Genomic DNA, 17,101 nt, shown 5'->3' on the forward strand with positions numbered 1-17,101 from the left:
GAGGAAATTTAATTTCTAAACAGAAATTTATTTTATAATAATAAAAAGGAATAACAAAACGAAACAATTTTAAATATTATCTTTCGAGGAGATGCACTCTAAGCGCTGTGTTCCCGCAATTTTGAAATTCCATTATGTTTAAATGGATTATTTATATTTAGAAGTCCTAAATAAATACAGTTTGAAAATATTAAAGAACTCGTTAAGCAGTTTCATTCTCTGGCATACACCTTTTCGCCTTCTGGAAAGTTCAGTATTAATTATTTTAAAGCTGATATTCTGCTATTAAATTGTATTTAATCTTTAAGTATTCATTGGCGCAGCTCCAGTTTACAAGTTTTGCCAGCTATAAATGAGTTACTATTGGTGTGTGCACATTTCTTGTAGGTATATGAAAAGCACCGCCTGCGGTCTTTCGCTCAGGCAGGTGAAGCTTTTCGCACAATCAATCAGCTAATTTAATTGAAATTTCATTCAGCCAAGGGCACGCAGATCGTAGTGCCACAAGAGTGATAGGCGATGCCGTGGGAGTTATTCCGTCAACAAATTTGAATGCGTTTTACGTAAATAAGTCAGACATTGGTGAGCAATTCAATGTCAAGTGAGCCAAGTATTTCGGGCATTGTCGCTAATTTTTCTTAGTTTGTAAAGTTGCATTTGATAACAGCACTCAGCTAGTTCGAGAGCTACTAGGATTGTCCCAGTTGCAAAATGACTCATTAGAGGAATTTGCAAAACAAATAACAAAAAAAGCATATAGGAAAGTCATAATAAAAGTCGAAAAATAAATTTTAAGATAAGATATTGCACAATTTTGTGTGATGTTTTAATTCATAATCAGTGGCGTAACTAGGGAATGGCAAGCAGAGCACGTGCCATGGGCGCCACTCTAGGGGAACGCAAAGTGATAGTCGCGATTTTGAACTTCAGTTATAAATAAAGATACAAGAAGTCAGGATAGTCGACTCTGTGATCGCCAGCGAGAAAAACTTAAACATATAATGTCCGCGCCCCTCTGCGCTGTTTAAAGACAAAGCCGGTTTATCTGATGACTGCCGGCGACTCGAAAAACTTCGAACAGCGTGGAGGGGCGCGAGCGCTACGGAAAAAGCAGTATGTGCGATCGAGAGAAAACAAAGCCCGAAGACAAGAATCAAACAAGTGAAACAATAAGTGATGCGCAGCAAATAAACAACCGAATGTGAAATAAATACTAATCCGCATCAAAAGAGGCTGCAAGATCCCACAATGAATTTTGACGATGCTGCTAAAGATTTGAAGGCTCTTCAAAATTATTTCGAAAATGAAAGAAAGGCCATCGTTGATAGTTCACTCGAGCAAGGAATAAATTTATGTCAAAAATGGAACTTTGCAACTGAAAGACACCGAAGAAGAATAAAAAAATATGGATGGTGAGATTTCGATTGATGCAGGTTTGAGTGCCATCGAAGAAATGAAAAGGGTCTTGAAAGAAACAGTTGATCGACTATTTCAAGAAATGAAGGGAAGATTCGTAAGGTCGAATGAAATTAGTGAAAAATTAGGACTCCTTCTCGATGTCAAAGGTCTTGTTTATCAGGAAAAAGAATACGATCTCAAAAAAAGCGCAACGAGTTAGGTCAATTCTGAGTGAGTGATATTGATGGAAATGAACTTTACGAAGAAATTCTTAACTGCAGGATGTTGCTCACGAGCCGAAAAAACACCATTTCAAATTCAGAAACACTCCTCGAATTCATTGTTCAATTCGGAGATGAAAGCGTGTTTCCGAATCTTCGCTTCGTAATTCAAATTCCACTGACAATAGCAGTTTCCATTGCTAGCTGTGAAAGATTCTTCAGCAAGTTAAAACTTATACTGTCTTATTTAACAGATTAAAAACAACACATTCACAACTTTATAGAAAAAAGAGGAGTGGGGGCGCAATTGTTTCACTTCCATTGGCGCTACGTCGTCCAGGTACACCTCTGTTCATAATAAAATACTTTTGAAATTTTCATTTATCAATTTTCATACAATTTTTCAACTCGTGATTTTCGCAACCACTATTATTCGAGAACCTTTGGAGTATTTTATTAATTATTTTCTTAACAGTTATAATGCTTCGGCAGAGGTTGTCTAGCTCCTTAACTGCAAAAATTCTTATGCAGAGATACATAGGCATCCCCATGATAAAAATACTATATTCTAGCATTGGTAAAAATAGAAGGCGAACTACATCAAGACTGAAAATGCTGCTAGAACGGAATGACATTTGGGCAATAACTTCAGTTGTTTTACTGCTTGAGATATAATGCCAATGTTTTATTCAATCGAAAGTCTTTGCAATACTTAAAATAGCAGACATGGTAATTGGGAAAAGATGGCGAGGTCTTAAGATCACGAGCTGCAGGGGCAGCTAAACTCTGGTGGTATTTAAGTCAAAGAACTGGCTAATGAATTGGCGAACTGCGGATTTTTAGAGCGGGCAATTCGATGTAATTTTTAGGGCCAAGCATAGCGAGAACCGTCACGCACATCAATTTATTAATAAAGCAAACCTGGAAAACAACCAAGAGTTTGCTGAAAATACCTGACAGGCTGGTAGTAAAATTCCTTCTTCTTCAGAGGAGAAATGAGCTACAAATCCTGATAGGACTTATTACGGAGCACAATTTATGGGGATGGCATATGGTAACCGTACACATTATAGGCAACCGCTATGTGCATCTTGTTTGGAGGATGAGAATAGTATAGAAAACTTTCTCTGCTACTGTCTGGCAAATTTTTGCATCGGCTGTATTGAGAGAGAGGACGGGGTACTTTATTTTTCCTTCGACAAACTGCTTAGAATCTTCGAAAAATTAAGAAGTTTGCAGAGGAGTACCTGCTCTAAATCTGATTGGAAACCATGTGACCGCCGCTTTAGCGCTTAGACTTAACAGTATGGCGCTATCAAAGAACCGGCGGTACGGACACTCTATACTATGAGTTGTTATAATCATCAACTAGGCTACTCTTTCCCTAAACACACCGTTGGCAGGTTATTTAAGACTAAGAGAGAGAGGCGTCAAGAAGAGAGAGGCAAACTAAACGACCATGGAGAAGAGCGGAAATAAATTTGTACACGGATAGATCCCATGATTCAATTATACAAGGTTAAGTAAAGTTTGACAACTGATTTCGGATGCTACTTAATCCATTGATGCAATTTGGAAGCAAGGGAAAAAAGGGAATAAGTTTATCCCCTTTCTGAAAATGTAGTAAAAAATTGAAAAAGGTCGTTGTAAGCCATAGAATAATTTTATGTTATTTTATAACTGGTACTTTATTATTTATATTTTTAACTTAACTATTCCCATGGATTTGTGTCATATATATATGTATTTTGACCATGCATCGGATTGGAATCTATATGTGCCACTTGTAAACCTACACTGAAGTAATAAATAAAACAAATAGTGGAAACTCCTAACAAGGAAAAACCACTTTTATTTCGTCACGTCCGCTAATCATACATTTGATTTTTTAACGAGATTACCTGCAAAGTTACAAGTATAAAATCTGTGTTAAAAAAGATAAATTTATATATACGCAGAAACACAAGTAGACGCCCAAACAATAAAAGCGTAGCTCCAATTATAATCAAATTGAGCTCTGCTGCAGATCGCTCTCAACTGCTGAAAGCTGTAGCTAAATTCTGCAAAGATAAGAGACGAGCACTTTCTCTTAGTGATGTCGGCGTCAGTATTGAAGGGAAGCTATTTATCCACGAATGTCTTACAAGAAAAAATCGCGAACTAATGCGTTTGGCTATGCAGTATAAAAAGCAAAAGCGTCTAACGTCAGTTTTCTCTGTTCGTGGGCAAGTGTTTGTTAGAGCTCGACCCCAAACTGATGCTGATGCTTTCCATTTCAATTCAACCGGGCTATTCGGGTCATGTTCTTCGATTTCGATGTAACTGAAATATGTTGCTCTCTGCTCAAAATAATGAGACACGTATTTTTTTGTCCGCCCGAAAAAATTTTTTTTCAAGATTTATCGGCAAATTTGTTTTTCGGCTCAAAGTAATGATGACGGCTAAGTAATGACGATCATTTTGAACCCAGAATCATTAAAATCGGTTCATTTTTGACTAAGTTATGAGCATTTAAAAAAAAAAAATTCTTATATAATTAAAAAAAATCCCGGTTGAATTGAAATGGAAAGCATCTGCTGTAATTATAACTGAAAAAACGAGTATAGAGAGCATGGCAACTGCTAATATATATATAAAAACAAAAACATGTATGCGTTATATTATTAATGTTATGTCTGCGTTAAATTTATTCTCTTATTTATCATTTATGTTTTTCAAACTCTTTGCTTTGCATTGTAATCATTTTTATTTTAGTATCATTTCTATTTCGTTCATCTCATTGTTACTTTTCATATTCTTGGCTTTACAATGTAATCTTTTTTATTTTGATCTCATTCCTATCTATCTCATTATCCCCTTGCTTTATTTAAACTCCTTCACCTTGCGTATACTCCCAACCATAAACTGTCAATGTGTAATGCAATAGCAAAACAAGTAGTGAAAAAAAAGAACATGCAAGAGGATTGCTTAAACTCATTTGTAATGGCTACAATGGGTTTAATGTCTGTCAGTTGAATGCGCGAAGTTTGAATGCTGAAAAAATTGACTATCTAAATTTTGTTTTTGATAATTTGAGCATTGACTTAATATGTATTACATAGACATGGTTTAAAGACTATATTGATAATAATGTATGCATATTCCCTGTGCGACTACACTATTATTAGATTGGATGTATTTTGCGTCAGTGACAGAGATTACGTCAGTCATATTGATCAGCTTCGGATGGCTGGAGTTTCCGACCACGAGTTGATATTCTTATCTTACAACATCCAGTTCAACAGACACAATCAAGTAAAGTAGATATTTTTTAGAGACTTTAAGCTTATTCAGCATGATCTCTTAAATAAGGAGGCTGCCGAGCTTAATTGGAATATGTGTCGGTTATTCACAACAGTGGATGAAAAACTGCAACCTTTCAATGCTTTAGTCAGCTATCTATTTTATAGGTTTGTTCCGATGCGTAAAGTTAAATTAAAACTTGTTAGATTACTCATTGTTCCTCATGTATCATACGCTGAATTAGTATATTGCAGGCTTGATAATACAATAATTCGAAGCAAAAATTGCAAATCGCTTTAAATAATGCAGCGCGTTTCGTGTTTGAAAAAAAAAAATCAAATAAATTGAAATTGAAATTGAAAGATGCGTAAGTCTAAGCAAAATGGAATAGGCAAAACAGTATTGCCTGCTAACTTTTTCAGCAAAAGTTTTAATTTCTACGCTTTTGAGTACTTTTTCTTTAGAATTTGCTCTGAAATAAAAAGTAGCTTTTCCAAGAGGACAACACGGATTTATTAAGTAGCTTCAAGATGGCTAACACAGGGTGAAATTGGGCTACTTACATCACCTTTAATTATTGCTTCATGGATGGATCCAAGCTAGAAAATAAAGTAGGCTATAGAGTTTTTTCAAAAACTATGACTAGAATTATCTGTCAGGCAGAAGCCTGAGCCATAAAGGAGGTAACTGTGTACCTTAATACACACGCCGTAAGAAAAACTACGAAAAATATCTTCTCGAATAGCCAGGCGGCCATCGAATCAATGGAGGCAGTTATACTAAAATCAAAGGTTGCTCAGGAATAGCTGCAGTGATGCTTGACAGAAGAGTGATGAGATCCCACCCAACCTGTTTCTCCCTACTCTTAAAATCGTTCCTCTTAGTTTTAAGTCTGATGGGCAGGAAGCCAAGTGCTTGAAAATTTTTCGGTCATCAAGAATTCCATTCTATTCCACTTCCACTGCCAAGAAAGCTGGTAGTAAAGTTCTGAGAACGAGTTAGTACGTTAGTTAGTGTTGAGTTGTTTTTTCTATTACATCTTTTTTGTTTTCCTTTCTATGAATTATGCTGTGGCTAGACGTTAAAGTTGCAATTACAAGGAATGGTACAAATAATAAATTCGGTAATAAAATTGATCGGTTACAGATTTTCTGGTAATACATATACTTTTGAAATGAGAGTAATACCTTACAACTACAACAATAACGATCATACGTAAATATATAATAACGGGTGGGCCATATAGCGTTTGCTTTTTGTCATGACATGTCAAATGTGTTCATAGTTTACTTAAAGGTTTCATATTTACGAAATGGAACGCTATACGCTTGAACAAAATTGGGAAATATTGAAAACCTATTTCCAAAGTGGTGAGTCTTCTTATTCTTCCGCGGTTACAGTAAATGGCGACCGTTACCGTGACATGCTCAACGAGTTTTTGTTTGCAAAAATTGAAGAGGATGACATGAACGAAATTTGGTTTCAACAGGACGGTGCAATTTGTCACACTGCCAAAGTTACACTCGAACTTTTGGCGGCTACCCTTTTTCAAAACCGAATAATCAGCCGAAATTCCGATATCAATTAGCCGCCTCGGAGCTGTGATTTAAGCCCGTTGGACTATTTTTTGTGGGGAGCCTTTAAGGACAAATGCTATGCGAACCATCCAGAGACGATTGATGGTTTAAAACACGAAATCGAAGTTGCCATTCATAAAATTGAAGCCCAAACAATTGAATATGTGCTTAAAAATTGGGTTGATCGAATGGTCTACTGTAAAGCCAGTCGTGGCAGTCATTTGAACGATATTATTTTTCATTCATAAATGGCAATGTTCAATCTTCAAAATAAAAAAAAAAGTTTGAAAAAATATTGATTAGTTTTTTTTTTATAGCCGATTCTAAAAGCAAATTTTACATGGCCCACCCTATATTTGCACAAGGTGGCGCAAATTAATTTGGTTTTGAAGAATCTTTTTAAATAAATATATAATTGGCGTTAGGTGTTTGGTCGAGCTCCTCCCCACATTTGAAATGTACGTCTTGATGTTGTTTCACAAATGGGGGAATCTACGCCGACTACAAACTGAAAATGGTTTTTTATGAGGAGATTTTTAATAGCAAAAGTACACTCGGAGGTTTGCCACTACCTGCCGAAGGGAGACCGCTATTAGAAAAAACTTTTTACTAAAGAAACAAACTGTGTTTGAGTGACGAACATTTTTATTTTGACATTTACGCGCTCCACTGTCTGTTTGTGTACTGCAGCTGTGTATCTCACAAATGCCAAATGTGGTATGATTCTTGTTCGTCGCTATTTGCAACAATTATAAATCTTCCGATAAGGTGATACATTTTGCGCCACCTTCTATATATAATATATATAAATATATGTTTACAAATCTAAACTTACTGTTTCTCCTTGCGTTGTTGACGTTTCTTCTTGAATGCTTTTTTAACGCGCAACAACAAGAACGCTGCCCGGTCAACGGAGAGTGTAGTGCTCTTTTTCTGCGGTGGCGATGCATCTTCCATTTTATTCGCTAACTCAACGTTGCCTACGAACCCGGTTATAGCCGAAGGAAAGATGGTAGTAGTGGTGGTGGTGGTGATAGAAAAGCGTTTGCCACTAAGAATGTGTTCGCTTTCGTGTACGGTAAGTGGGCACTGAGTATTTTTCGAGGATGATGAGACAAATTTTGATGGTGATTCGAATGCTGGCTTCGTAGTTGCTGAATTCTCTGCTGCTGCTTTTGTCGGCAGCACTGGATTTTGTTTTTTACTCTTGTCTCAAGTGTGCGAAAAGGCTGCTATGATTATTAAGTGCTGTGACCTTGCAAAGGTTTAGCTGCCTTTGCTTTAGGATTATTCAAAAACTTATTTCCTTCTTTGCTTTTTTGGCAATTTATTTACATTTTTTTGTTTTGCTATCTCTTCGTGGGTATTTTCAATTTAGTTATTTGGTATGTTAGAATTGTTTTTTTTTATTATTTTGTTTGATTGCTTGGCTCGGATCTTGGGTTGGCTGGTTGGTTGCACGCTTGACTGAGCGATTGATTCGAGGACTGCTTGTATGCTTTTTCTCTAGTTCCCTTGGTGCAGAGCGTAAATTTTGTTTCTATTTTACCAAATTGATTCGGTTGATTCGGTTGATTCGTAGTATTGGATTTGTAGCGTGCTTTTGATAGATTTGTAATACAAGCATTTGGTAACCCATTTACTTATACCTGCGCCCGACAGCATTAGTGAGTACTCGCATTAGTATGAAATGCAAGACAAGATGATAACTAACAGTGTACCAGTAGATTGAGAAGAAATAGAGCGAGAAATAGCAGCGAAAACGAAGGGTCGAAGAGTAGGCAAGCGCTGAATTTGCCACTCAACGTTTCACGTTGGCAGACAACCACAAATCGTCGATGCGAGTATTTACTTTTCTATTGCTTTATTTGCCAACTTTAGAATTGTTAATTTTTGCCCTTTACTCTTCTCTCTCACTTTCCGCATGAACTGTCGCATTGCCATTGTCCTTCGCCACTTTCGCCGATTATGATCGCTTTGGTCGTTATGACGCTTGAATAACAAGCTTTATTTTTATTATAACTCTTCGCTGTATAAGCAAATTATATTACTGTTAGTTTAAACTATCAATAACAGCGTAGTATTTGTCAGCAGATGTTTATCCATTTGTAGGATAAGCGATGTGTGAGTGGTTAAATTGGTTAGATTGGTAAGCCACAACACCCATCCATCCGCCCAACCGATACGATGCTCGCAGTCGGTGTCGGTGTCGCTGCCGCCGCCAACAACTTTTGTGCCGTAGGTGAGGTCACCGCCGTGGTCACGGCCACTAAATCTCTCTAAGGATTGTGGTGTTGTTTTTTTATATTTTTTCTTGTTGTTGTTGTTGGCCTTCTTAGTCTTTGTATTGCTGCCTTATTTAGGTGAGTACCTCTAGAGTGCCTGTCTGACGTTTTTGTTGCTATTATTGTTAGCACCTCTATTGTTGTAGCCAACACTCGTGCGCGCTGTAAGCATAAAGGCAACAAAAATTTACTAAAACAACTAACATAAAACTCGTAAAACATATGCATATATTTATAAGTATATTCCATGCCATATAACGGCAAGTGTGGCAAAAGGTTAAGAATATAATATCCTTCAACATTTTTGCTTGAATTTTTTTTTTCTTTTTTTGTTTTTCTTGACACGGTTTTCTGCGTATTTCACACTTTTACGCACATACACACACACTCATATTTGCAAGTAACATTATAACGTGCACGGCACACATGCGTACGCAAATATTCCTACTTGTATACAGTGCATGTGCCAAGTATGCGCCCATGCATATATCCTCTTCATTAAAGGCTACTCGTCCGCGTTAAACAATGCTTGAATATGGTAAGGAAAAACAAAGGAAAATAAAAGTTGCGCACTTGGCGTGAAAATATGTATATCCAGTTTCATTCCCTCCTTACACCGTACACCTACATATGTTTACTTAAATATGTATGTATGCGTATCACTGGTGTGTGCAGAAAATCGTTATAAAGATGTGGCATTTCGATACCTTTTTTATGGATATTTTTTTAAAATTAAATTTTTTTGAAACAGCAAGGAACTGTAAGTTCAGTTGAAACAGTAAGTTCAGACCATTTCCGAACACACTCAGTGAAATTATGGTATGCAGAGCTTATTAAATGAGGTAGATCAGTGGTCGAAGTAAGTGGACTAGGCGTAAACGCTATCAATACTGAACTGATATTATTTACTAGGAAACATCATTTACCGGAAGTAAGACCTCCGATATTGAATGAAATCACCTTGTCGTTGAGCGAAAATTCTCGCTAGCTAAGTTTGATACAAGAAAGGAAGCTCAATTGGAATTTAAATGTAGAAGACAAAGTGAGGACACAACGGCGCTTTGGTATACGTCTTTATGTTGTTCTACGGATGGGGGCACCTGCATTTTTCAGGCAACTCCCAACGGCAGATATGTTTTATTTTTTTATGAGGAGCTTTTTCATGGCTGAAATACATGGCTCACAATGTCTCCGGAGGGGCAACCGCTTAGAAAAAACTTTTTCTCCATTTTTATGTTTCACCAAGATTCGAACCTACGTTCTCTCTGAATTCCGAATAGTAGTCACGCACCATTCGGCTACGGCGACAGTCTTATTATATGCTCCACTTAAAAACAGGGTTCGTCCAAATCTTGTCATATCGGCTACTCCTCTATTCTGACCTGAAGAAAAAATTCCACTTCAATATTCTACAGTGAGGTACGTAAGAGAAAACGGGGGGCAGTTGACTTTACAATGGGCAGCAGGATTGGTGGTGGGATTCACTTCAACTTTTTCTTGTTAAACACAGCTATGGATACCTGTCCACTGCCGCGTGTTTCAGCATGAAGGAGTCCCCTATTTGGTTATTAACATCTACAGCTGCAGTTGATCAACCTATTTTGATTTACTCTGACGGCGTAGTTGGTATTGTGAGTCCTATTCTTAGCTGATATCACAGTTGAATCTAATCTCCGTTTTGCAATTATTCTTGTGATATTTTTTGGGATTTTATTCCTAAAAAGCGCTTACAAGAGAAAATAGTATTAACTTCACCACAGCGGGGTGAAAAGTTTTTTCTGATTCTTTGCTTTAAAATAGGGGGCTAGATTTCTTATACTTGTGCAATTAAACAAGACGAAGCAGAAAATAATTCCGATAATATCCATTTGATCCCCGCTGATGCAAAGCACGTCTATGAAACCGTAGCAAGTGACGAATGCATATGAGCCGGAAACAAAGTACCAACAAAAGTTGTTCACGGAAGAAGCACCTCAAAGCAAATGATCGCCAATTTTTTGAGAAAATCTGATAACACCGCAACTGTACCAGTAGTTGAATTTAAAAAAGTCAATTCTGAGTGGTACACAATCAGAAGTTTTCGAAGACTATAGGAAAATCAAGCGCCGGATTCACGTGTCGGCTCACACTGGAAAGTTTTGAGCACTCCAAAGAACGAATTAATGGGCCACCTTACAGCCCTGATTTGGTACCTAATGACTTCTTTTTGTTCTCGAACATCAAAAATAAAATGCGAGGTTTACGTTTTTCAATGCCTGAAGAAGCTTTAGAAGCTTTTGAGCAGATCATTTTGGAAGAATTCACTTCGGAGTGACAAAAGAGCTTTAAAAATTGGTTCAAGCGAATGTAGAAGTGCACTGACTTCCAAGGAGAATATTTTAAAATAATGGGCGCAGAATAGACAAAGCAGCCCTCGCATTCAAACCCTTTTTGACAAGTATTTTATCTTTCGTTCGACCTCTGCGAGGTATGCTGATGGCAAAACACAGATAATTATTTGTTTGTTTTATTGCTTACTTTGTTTTCGGCCTTCAAATTGTAAATCAATTCCAAAAAGTTGAGCTCCAAGCCTGATAAGCGATCATAACTTCTCATATAAAAAATCCAGTGGCTTCTGAAGAATCTGTTAAAAATTTTGAAAAAAAAACCTCATCGCCATCGGCTTACAAATCTCTCAACAGCCGTCCAGCTTTTAAATAATGCTCCTAATAATTTTTCACCGAAATTGAAATGTATACGGCCCAATAATTTTACTCAATCGTGTTCACCAGAATAAGTGCCTCTTTTAATAACAAATTGCATATGCAATATGTAACAAAAGGACAACACAGTCGCCATTAAATGTCAAAAAAGAAAAAAACCAAGGAAAAAGAAAAAGAAAATATTGACAAGCGCAGTATGAATGGCTAAAAATGAGTATCAGAAAGTGAGCTAGCAAGTTACTTTTTGGTTGCTTTTGGAAAGCACTTTCATGTAATGTATGATTGCTCATAGAATTACTTTCCGAAATAGCTGAGTTGAATAGACTTAAGCAAGTAGGTACATGGCAATTCGTCAGCACATCCGAAAACAAATGCCAAAACCAGATGTACACTGGGGGGACAATTAGCTTGATATGCTTATCTAGAAAAACATCCTTCATATACTTACAAATGTTTTCGAGTGGTGGTAACCAATGCCGCCTCTTCTCTTGTGTGAAAGGGATGGACTGAAAGTTCGTCTGTTTTTCTGTATTTCTTTTTTTTCGTTTGTTTCATCATTTATTTAGGTTATGTTTACTTGCTTGCAATTGCGCACATATTTATTTACTATATCTATGCTAAATTGATACAGATACTCTCTGACCACTTCTCTGTAAACACTCACTGTGGTATAGACATATGTATATACTAGGCCGGGTCGATTTGTGGGGAGGCAAAAAAATCGCCCATTGCTCTGTGAAAATCATATTCTAAGGATCAAAATAAGAAACTTTGCCGAAGGAACCATACCTCTAAAACGAATTCTGATGCCCCCCAATTTGGGTCGAACTTTTTAGTTTTTTTCTCATGTAAAGGCCAAAAATGGTGATATTTGTATGTATGGGGAATTCCCCAGGGGAGTTCCAGGGGGTGTGCCACTGGCATGGGTGGATCGGCCGTCCAAAGTTAGTGGGGGTAGGTCATACATTTGGACTCGATTGGAGCACTCTAAATGGGTCAGAGTGGGATTTTTCGTTGAACCCAAATTGGGGGACATCAGAATTCGTTTTAGAAGTATGGTTCCTTCGGCAAACTTTCTTATTTTCATCCCTAGAATACGATTTTCACAGAGCAATGAGAGATTTTTAAATCGACACGCCGTAGTATATACAATAGACCAGGTCGCTCGTCTGCCAAAAAACAAAGTAAAGATACATGAGTTTAACAAAACTTCCTTAAACTTGGTACGCAGCTACCCACTTCATTAAGATTCCACTTAAATATTATTCAGATACGATAAAAACCACGCCCACATTTTATATGTTATGACTAAATTTCGTACATCCCTCTAATGTGGCAAACTATCATATAACTCCCATCATCTTTGAGTTTGTTTGATCCAAAAAAAATTAACGGCTAGGTTAAATCAAATTTTACTCAAATGTCCGCGGGAATATAAAGTTCAGTACATACCGAATTTAGCCTTCCTTACTAGTTATAGTAAAATTTGTTCATTTTAAAGAAAATTTCAGAGTTCCGCAATTAAAAAAGCCCCAGGCTTTATTTGTAAAAAACTACTTGACCAGCTTGTTCTTATAAGACTCTCGTGAGTCCACTTTTTTACTATCAGAAAAATTTTGGAAGTATCTGAAAATGTGATAATCTGAACATTACGACGAATGCAATAAGTTCATCCGCCATCTAAGCTTTCCCAGCTTCGAGTGGATCGCTAAAACAAGTTGTAGTCTGTCGCTGTCTTAAATGTCTTAATGGAACACAGCAGTTTCCCCATTCAGCCCTTATGATCGCCTCTTGTCACTCACCTACTTAAATCTGACCAGTTGTTTGGCCGTTAGTCCGGACATGCTTGGGGTTTATTTGGGCTGGGTCACCACTATTTGACTACGATTTTTTCAGTGACGTTCTCGGACTACGTTATTCCACAATCTAATTTCAACAGAGAACTAAAGGTAGTATTAGAAAAGGAACGATGACGGAAGAGACAACTTTAAACGCGCCACACCTTTAACATATACACTGACGGTTCCAAAATGGAGAGATGTTTGATGACGTGTCAGATGCTTCTTGAACCGCAGAAAAGAAAAGTTTTTCTGCATCGCATCGTCACTGGCGATCTAAAATGGATCTATTATGATAACCCTAAGCGTCGAGAATGTTGAAGTCTGCCAGGTGAACTAGATACATCGACAGCGAAAAAAAAGTTCATGATTCAAAGGTTATGTTGGTCATCTTATGGGATAAGAAGGGTGTCATCTATTATGAACTCCTTAAACCATCTGAAACTGCAGCTAATGCGTTTGAATCGAGCTATCAAAGAAAAGCGGCCGTAACGGGACGATAGATATGGCAAACTGACGTTTGTTGCTAAATCGGTCCAGAAATATTTAGAGGGACTGAATGTGGAAATCTTGCCCCACCTGCCGTATTCCCCAGACATTGCACCTTCGGATTACTATCTGTTCCGATCAATACAGTCAGCCCTTATTGGAGAGCGGTTCGCTTCTTACGAGAACATCGCAAACTGGCTCAGTGAATGGATCAAGTCAAAAAAACTCGAATTTTTCGTCGGAGGAATCCGTGCTGCCTGAGAGATGGAGTAAAGTTGTAGCTGCCAATGGCACATACTTCACGTGATATATTGTATTATTTAATTGTCTAAATAGTTCGTAACTTTGGCTCAGAAAGGACGGATACTTATTCCTATACCCAATAAAATTGTAAAATTTAAATTAAAATTAATTAAATTAATATTTGTTCAATTAATTGCATGAAAGAGTATATCTTAAATTGATGGATAGCTATTCGAACAAATAACCACACACATTTCAAGGATTTGCATAAATTCTACACTGCAATAATTTTGCTTTAATTTGAGCCAGTTAAAAATTTACGCAGCCAGATATATGAATGTGTGTAAGCAAAATATTTATAATATGTACATAAGTTATTGTAGGTAATCTGCTCAACCTTTTATTCACTCCCAATCAAACAAAGGAAAACATTCAGATTTCATGAATACCGAACTCAAAGAGCGCACTGACAGTTTTTGCCCATTCCAAAACGCGCCAGAGCAATGGAGAGGGATTTAATCCGACAGATAAAAAAGCATAAAAAGCAAGCGCAAACCTATTGGCGAGCGTATGTGCTAAACAAAGCTACGAAAACCCTGCAAAAATATCAACAACAATCACAAAAGCAATGCTAAGCAAACAAAACACAACCAGTGCGCCACTTAATGGCAGGTAAGCAGACGACTAACGTAGCGATTAGCCGCCAACCGCACCACGCACACACAGCCGATATTAGGGAAAAAGTCACTCATACATATGTATGTATACATACATCCACAAGTATCTCCATGTACGTTGATAAGTATGTACACGCGTACTTATTGACACAGCACTTGTAACCCTGCAGGAAAAGAAATCTCAGCTAGAAGGGCTAATGGTCAGTTCAAAAATAATATAGCAATTTTTCAGATTTTAACAAGTTTGGTATTGATAGGATGTTGAGCAGTGGAAATGAGACCACATGGGGTTTAAACAGATTATAAACGTAAAATATTTATACATAGAGGGCTCTTATCAATTCAAGGGATCTTAGCAATTATGTGTGAAAAAATAATGTTATTGCCTTATAATTCATATTGAAATCTTCCAATATTACAATCCAATCGTAATGAAGAACTTAGTCAGTCTACAATAGATTTTCACAAATCACGGTTTCGTACTACATATTTCAGTACGTTGAATGATTTTCTGGTCTCCTTATTAATACATCTTCACCCAATAAATTTAGGCCGGCCCCTATTTCTAGCGCCTTATGGATTCCACTGTAAAACTGCTTGAGCTATTTCGTCTGGATTGCTTTAAAGAGTATGTCCAACCCATGTGTACTTTCTGCGCATTCGTTTTTTTAGTTAATTGCACCAACTATACGTGGTCAACAAAAATGACTGCCGTTTTTATTGTGAAAATCGACATCACTTAAATGTCCACCTCAGGCTGTCATACGAGAATTCAAATGTTCAAAAACTCGCTCACACATCATCATTGAGCTCAGCAATCTCATTCCGAATGATGTGTTTCAGCTCTGGAAATCATTTATGTCCCCATTACGTGAAATTAATCGACCGGGAAGCTTGGATCGCAATAAGCATTGTTTTCCCGTGTTGTGTGACTTGCGACACTACCCTGTTGAAAATAAAGATAATCTATGTCTATTCCTTCAAGCTCAGACCACAAAAAAAAATCCAATCAGTTGTCTATAGTGACGTTCGAAGAGAAACGCATCAATTATTCCACCAGCCCAAAAGCCATACCGAACAGTACGTTTTGAATGCAAAGATTTTTCAGAAATTATTCGAGGGTTTTCTTCTCTCCAGATGCGCTAATTTTGTTTGTTGACAAATCGATCCAGTATGAAATGATCTTCATCACTGAGACTGATTTTGCGTGCAAAACCTGCATCATCTTCAAGGAAATAATTCACGAAATTCCCGCCTTGATAATAATCTGTTGTCCCCAATTATTGTGTCAAATGAATTTCGGAAGAATGCAAATGCAAATCTTCATGTAAAACCCGCCAATCAGTAGATTAGTTGATTCAAGTAAGGCCTAACTGATGAGAACGTCAGGTTGTCGATATACTTGAAGAAGGTTGTTCAGCAACACGTTGCGCTACAACAACAATAATCTCAACAGAACATCTAGTGTTTTTGGTCTGCACAGCCCTTTTGCTGTACTCAACAGAACCAGTTTCCTGAAATTTTTTCTCTAACTTTTGAATTGTCGACTCATGAGGACGACTATTTTCACCAAAAAAATCACGCATTTTGCTACTAAAAGATCGACCATTTCTATAATTAGTTTCAATAATTTTAACAAGTCGTTCTATCGTGGAAAATTGTACATCTATCCACTTGACAAATGTCAAAGATCACATAGGAAAAGGTATCACTACTTCATATAGGCGTCATTTTTGAAGGGCGCTTTGTACTTATATATTCGATCCAAGATCTGTGGTCTCGAATTGACAGAACTACGTTCAAAATATCTGGCCTATATTCGAATTTAAGAATTGTTAAAACTTTCCAAAGCAGAGAGGCGTCTTGTACAGCTTTTTTTGATCTAAGAAGCTAAGAAGAAGTTTGAGCTAAGAAGCAACGGAATCTATTATAAATATTAAGGCTATAAATATATTATAGTAAAAAGGAAAGGGTACACTCACCCATTTTTGATAGCGACAAATTATTGCACACTTGACACACCTTTGAAGTAATAAAAAGTCGTACAGAAAAATTATTATAGACAAACGGACATTTACATATATAAGTACAAAACGAAGGTAGCTTTTCTATTGAAAGTTGAAGGTGTTAGGTAGGTGAAATGGTTGAAGTGCCAGTCTGGCACTCCTCAAGTAGCACTGAAGCGCCGTTTTGATACCATTATGAGACCTGCCAGCCAGAGCTGTTGATATAATGGAGAATGGAGCACCCAGTGACGTTAATCGACTAGCTGCCAAACCCGGACATTTACAGAGAAAGTGCTCAAAAGTCTCCTTCTCTGAAAGGTCCCCCCAGCTTCTACAATGCAGGTTAAATGGTAACCCTAGCTTTTTCGCGAGTGTGCCGATCG

General features: G+C 37.2%; 1 protein-coding gene across 1 annotated transcript in view; it reads right to left on the reverse strand.

Moving 5' to 3' along the window:
• The window catches only part of LOC129237374 (uncharacterized), a 134,066-nt gene extending 117,368 nt beyond the window's left edge, over window positions 1-16,698 (reverse strand). Inside the window, exons 1-2 of the mRNA XM_054872073.1 lie at window positions 16,695-16,698; window positions 7,314-7,665 (exon numbers count right to left, since the gene is read on the reverse strand). Coding sequence (XP_054728048.1) covers window positions 7,314-7,665; window positions 16,695-16,698 — 356 coding nt within the window. The remainder of the gene's footprint in view (window positions 1-7,313; window positions 7,666-16,694) is intronic.
• Between the last annotated feature and the right edge of the window lie 403 nt (window positions 16,699-17,101).

The sequence above is a fragment of the Anastrepha obliqua genome, chromosome 1, assembly GCF_027943255.1.
Source record: "Anastrepha obliqua isolate idAnaObli1 chromosome 1, idAnaObli1_1.0, whole genome shotgun sequence".
Classification (NCBI taxonomy): Eukaryota; Metazoa; Arthropoda; class Insecta; order Diptera; family Tephritidae; genus Anastrepha; species Anastrepha obliqua.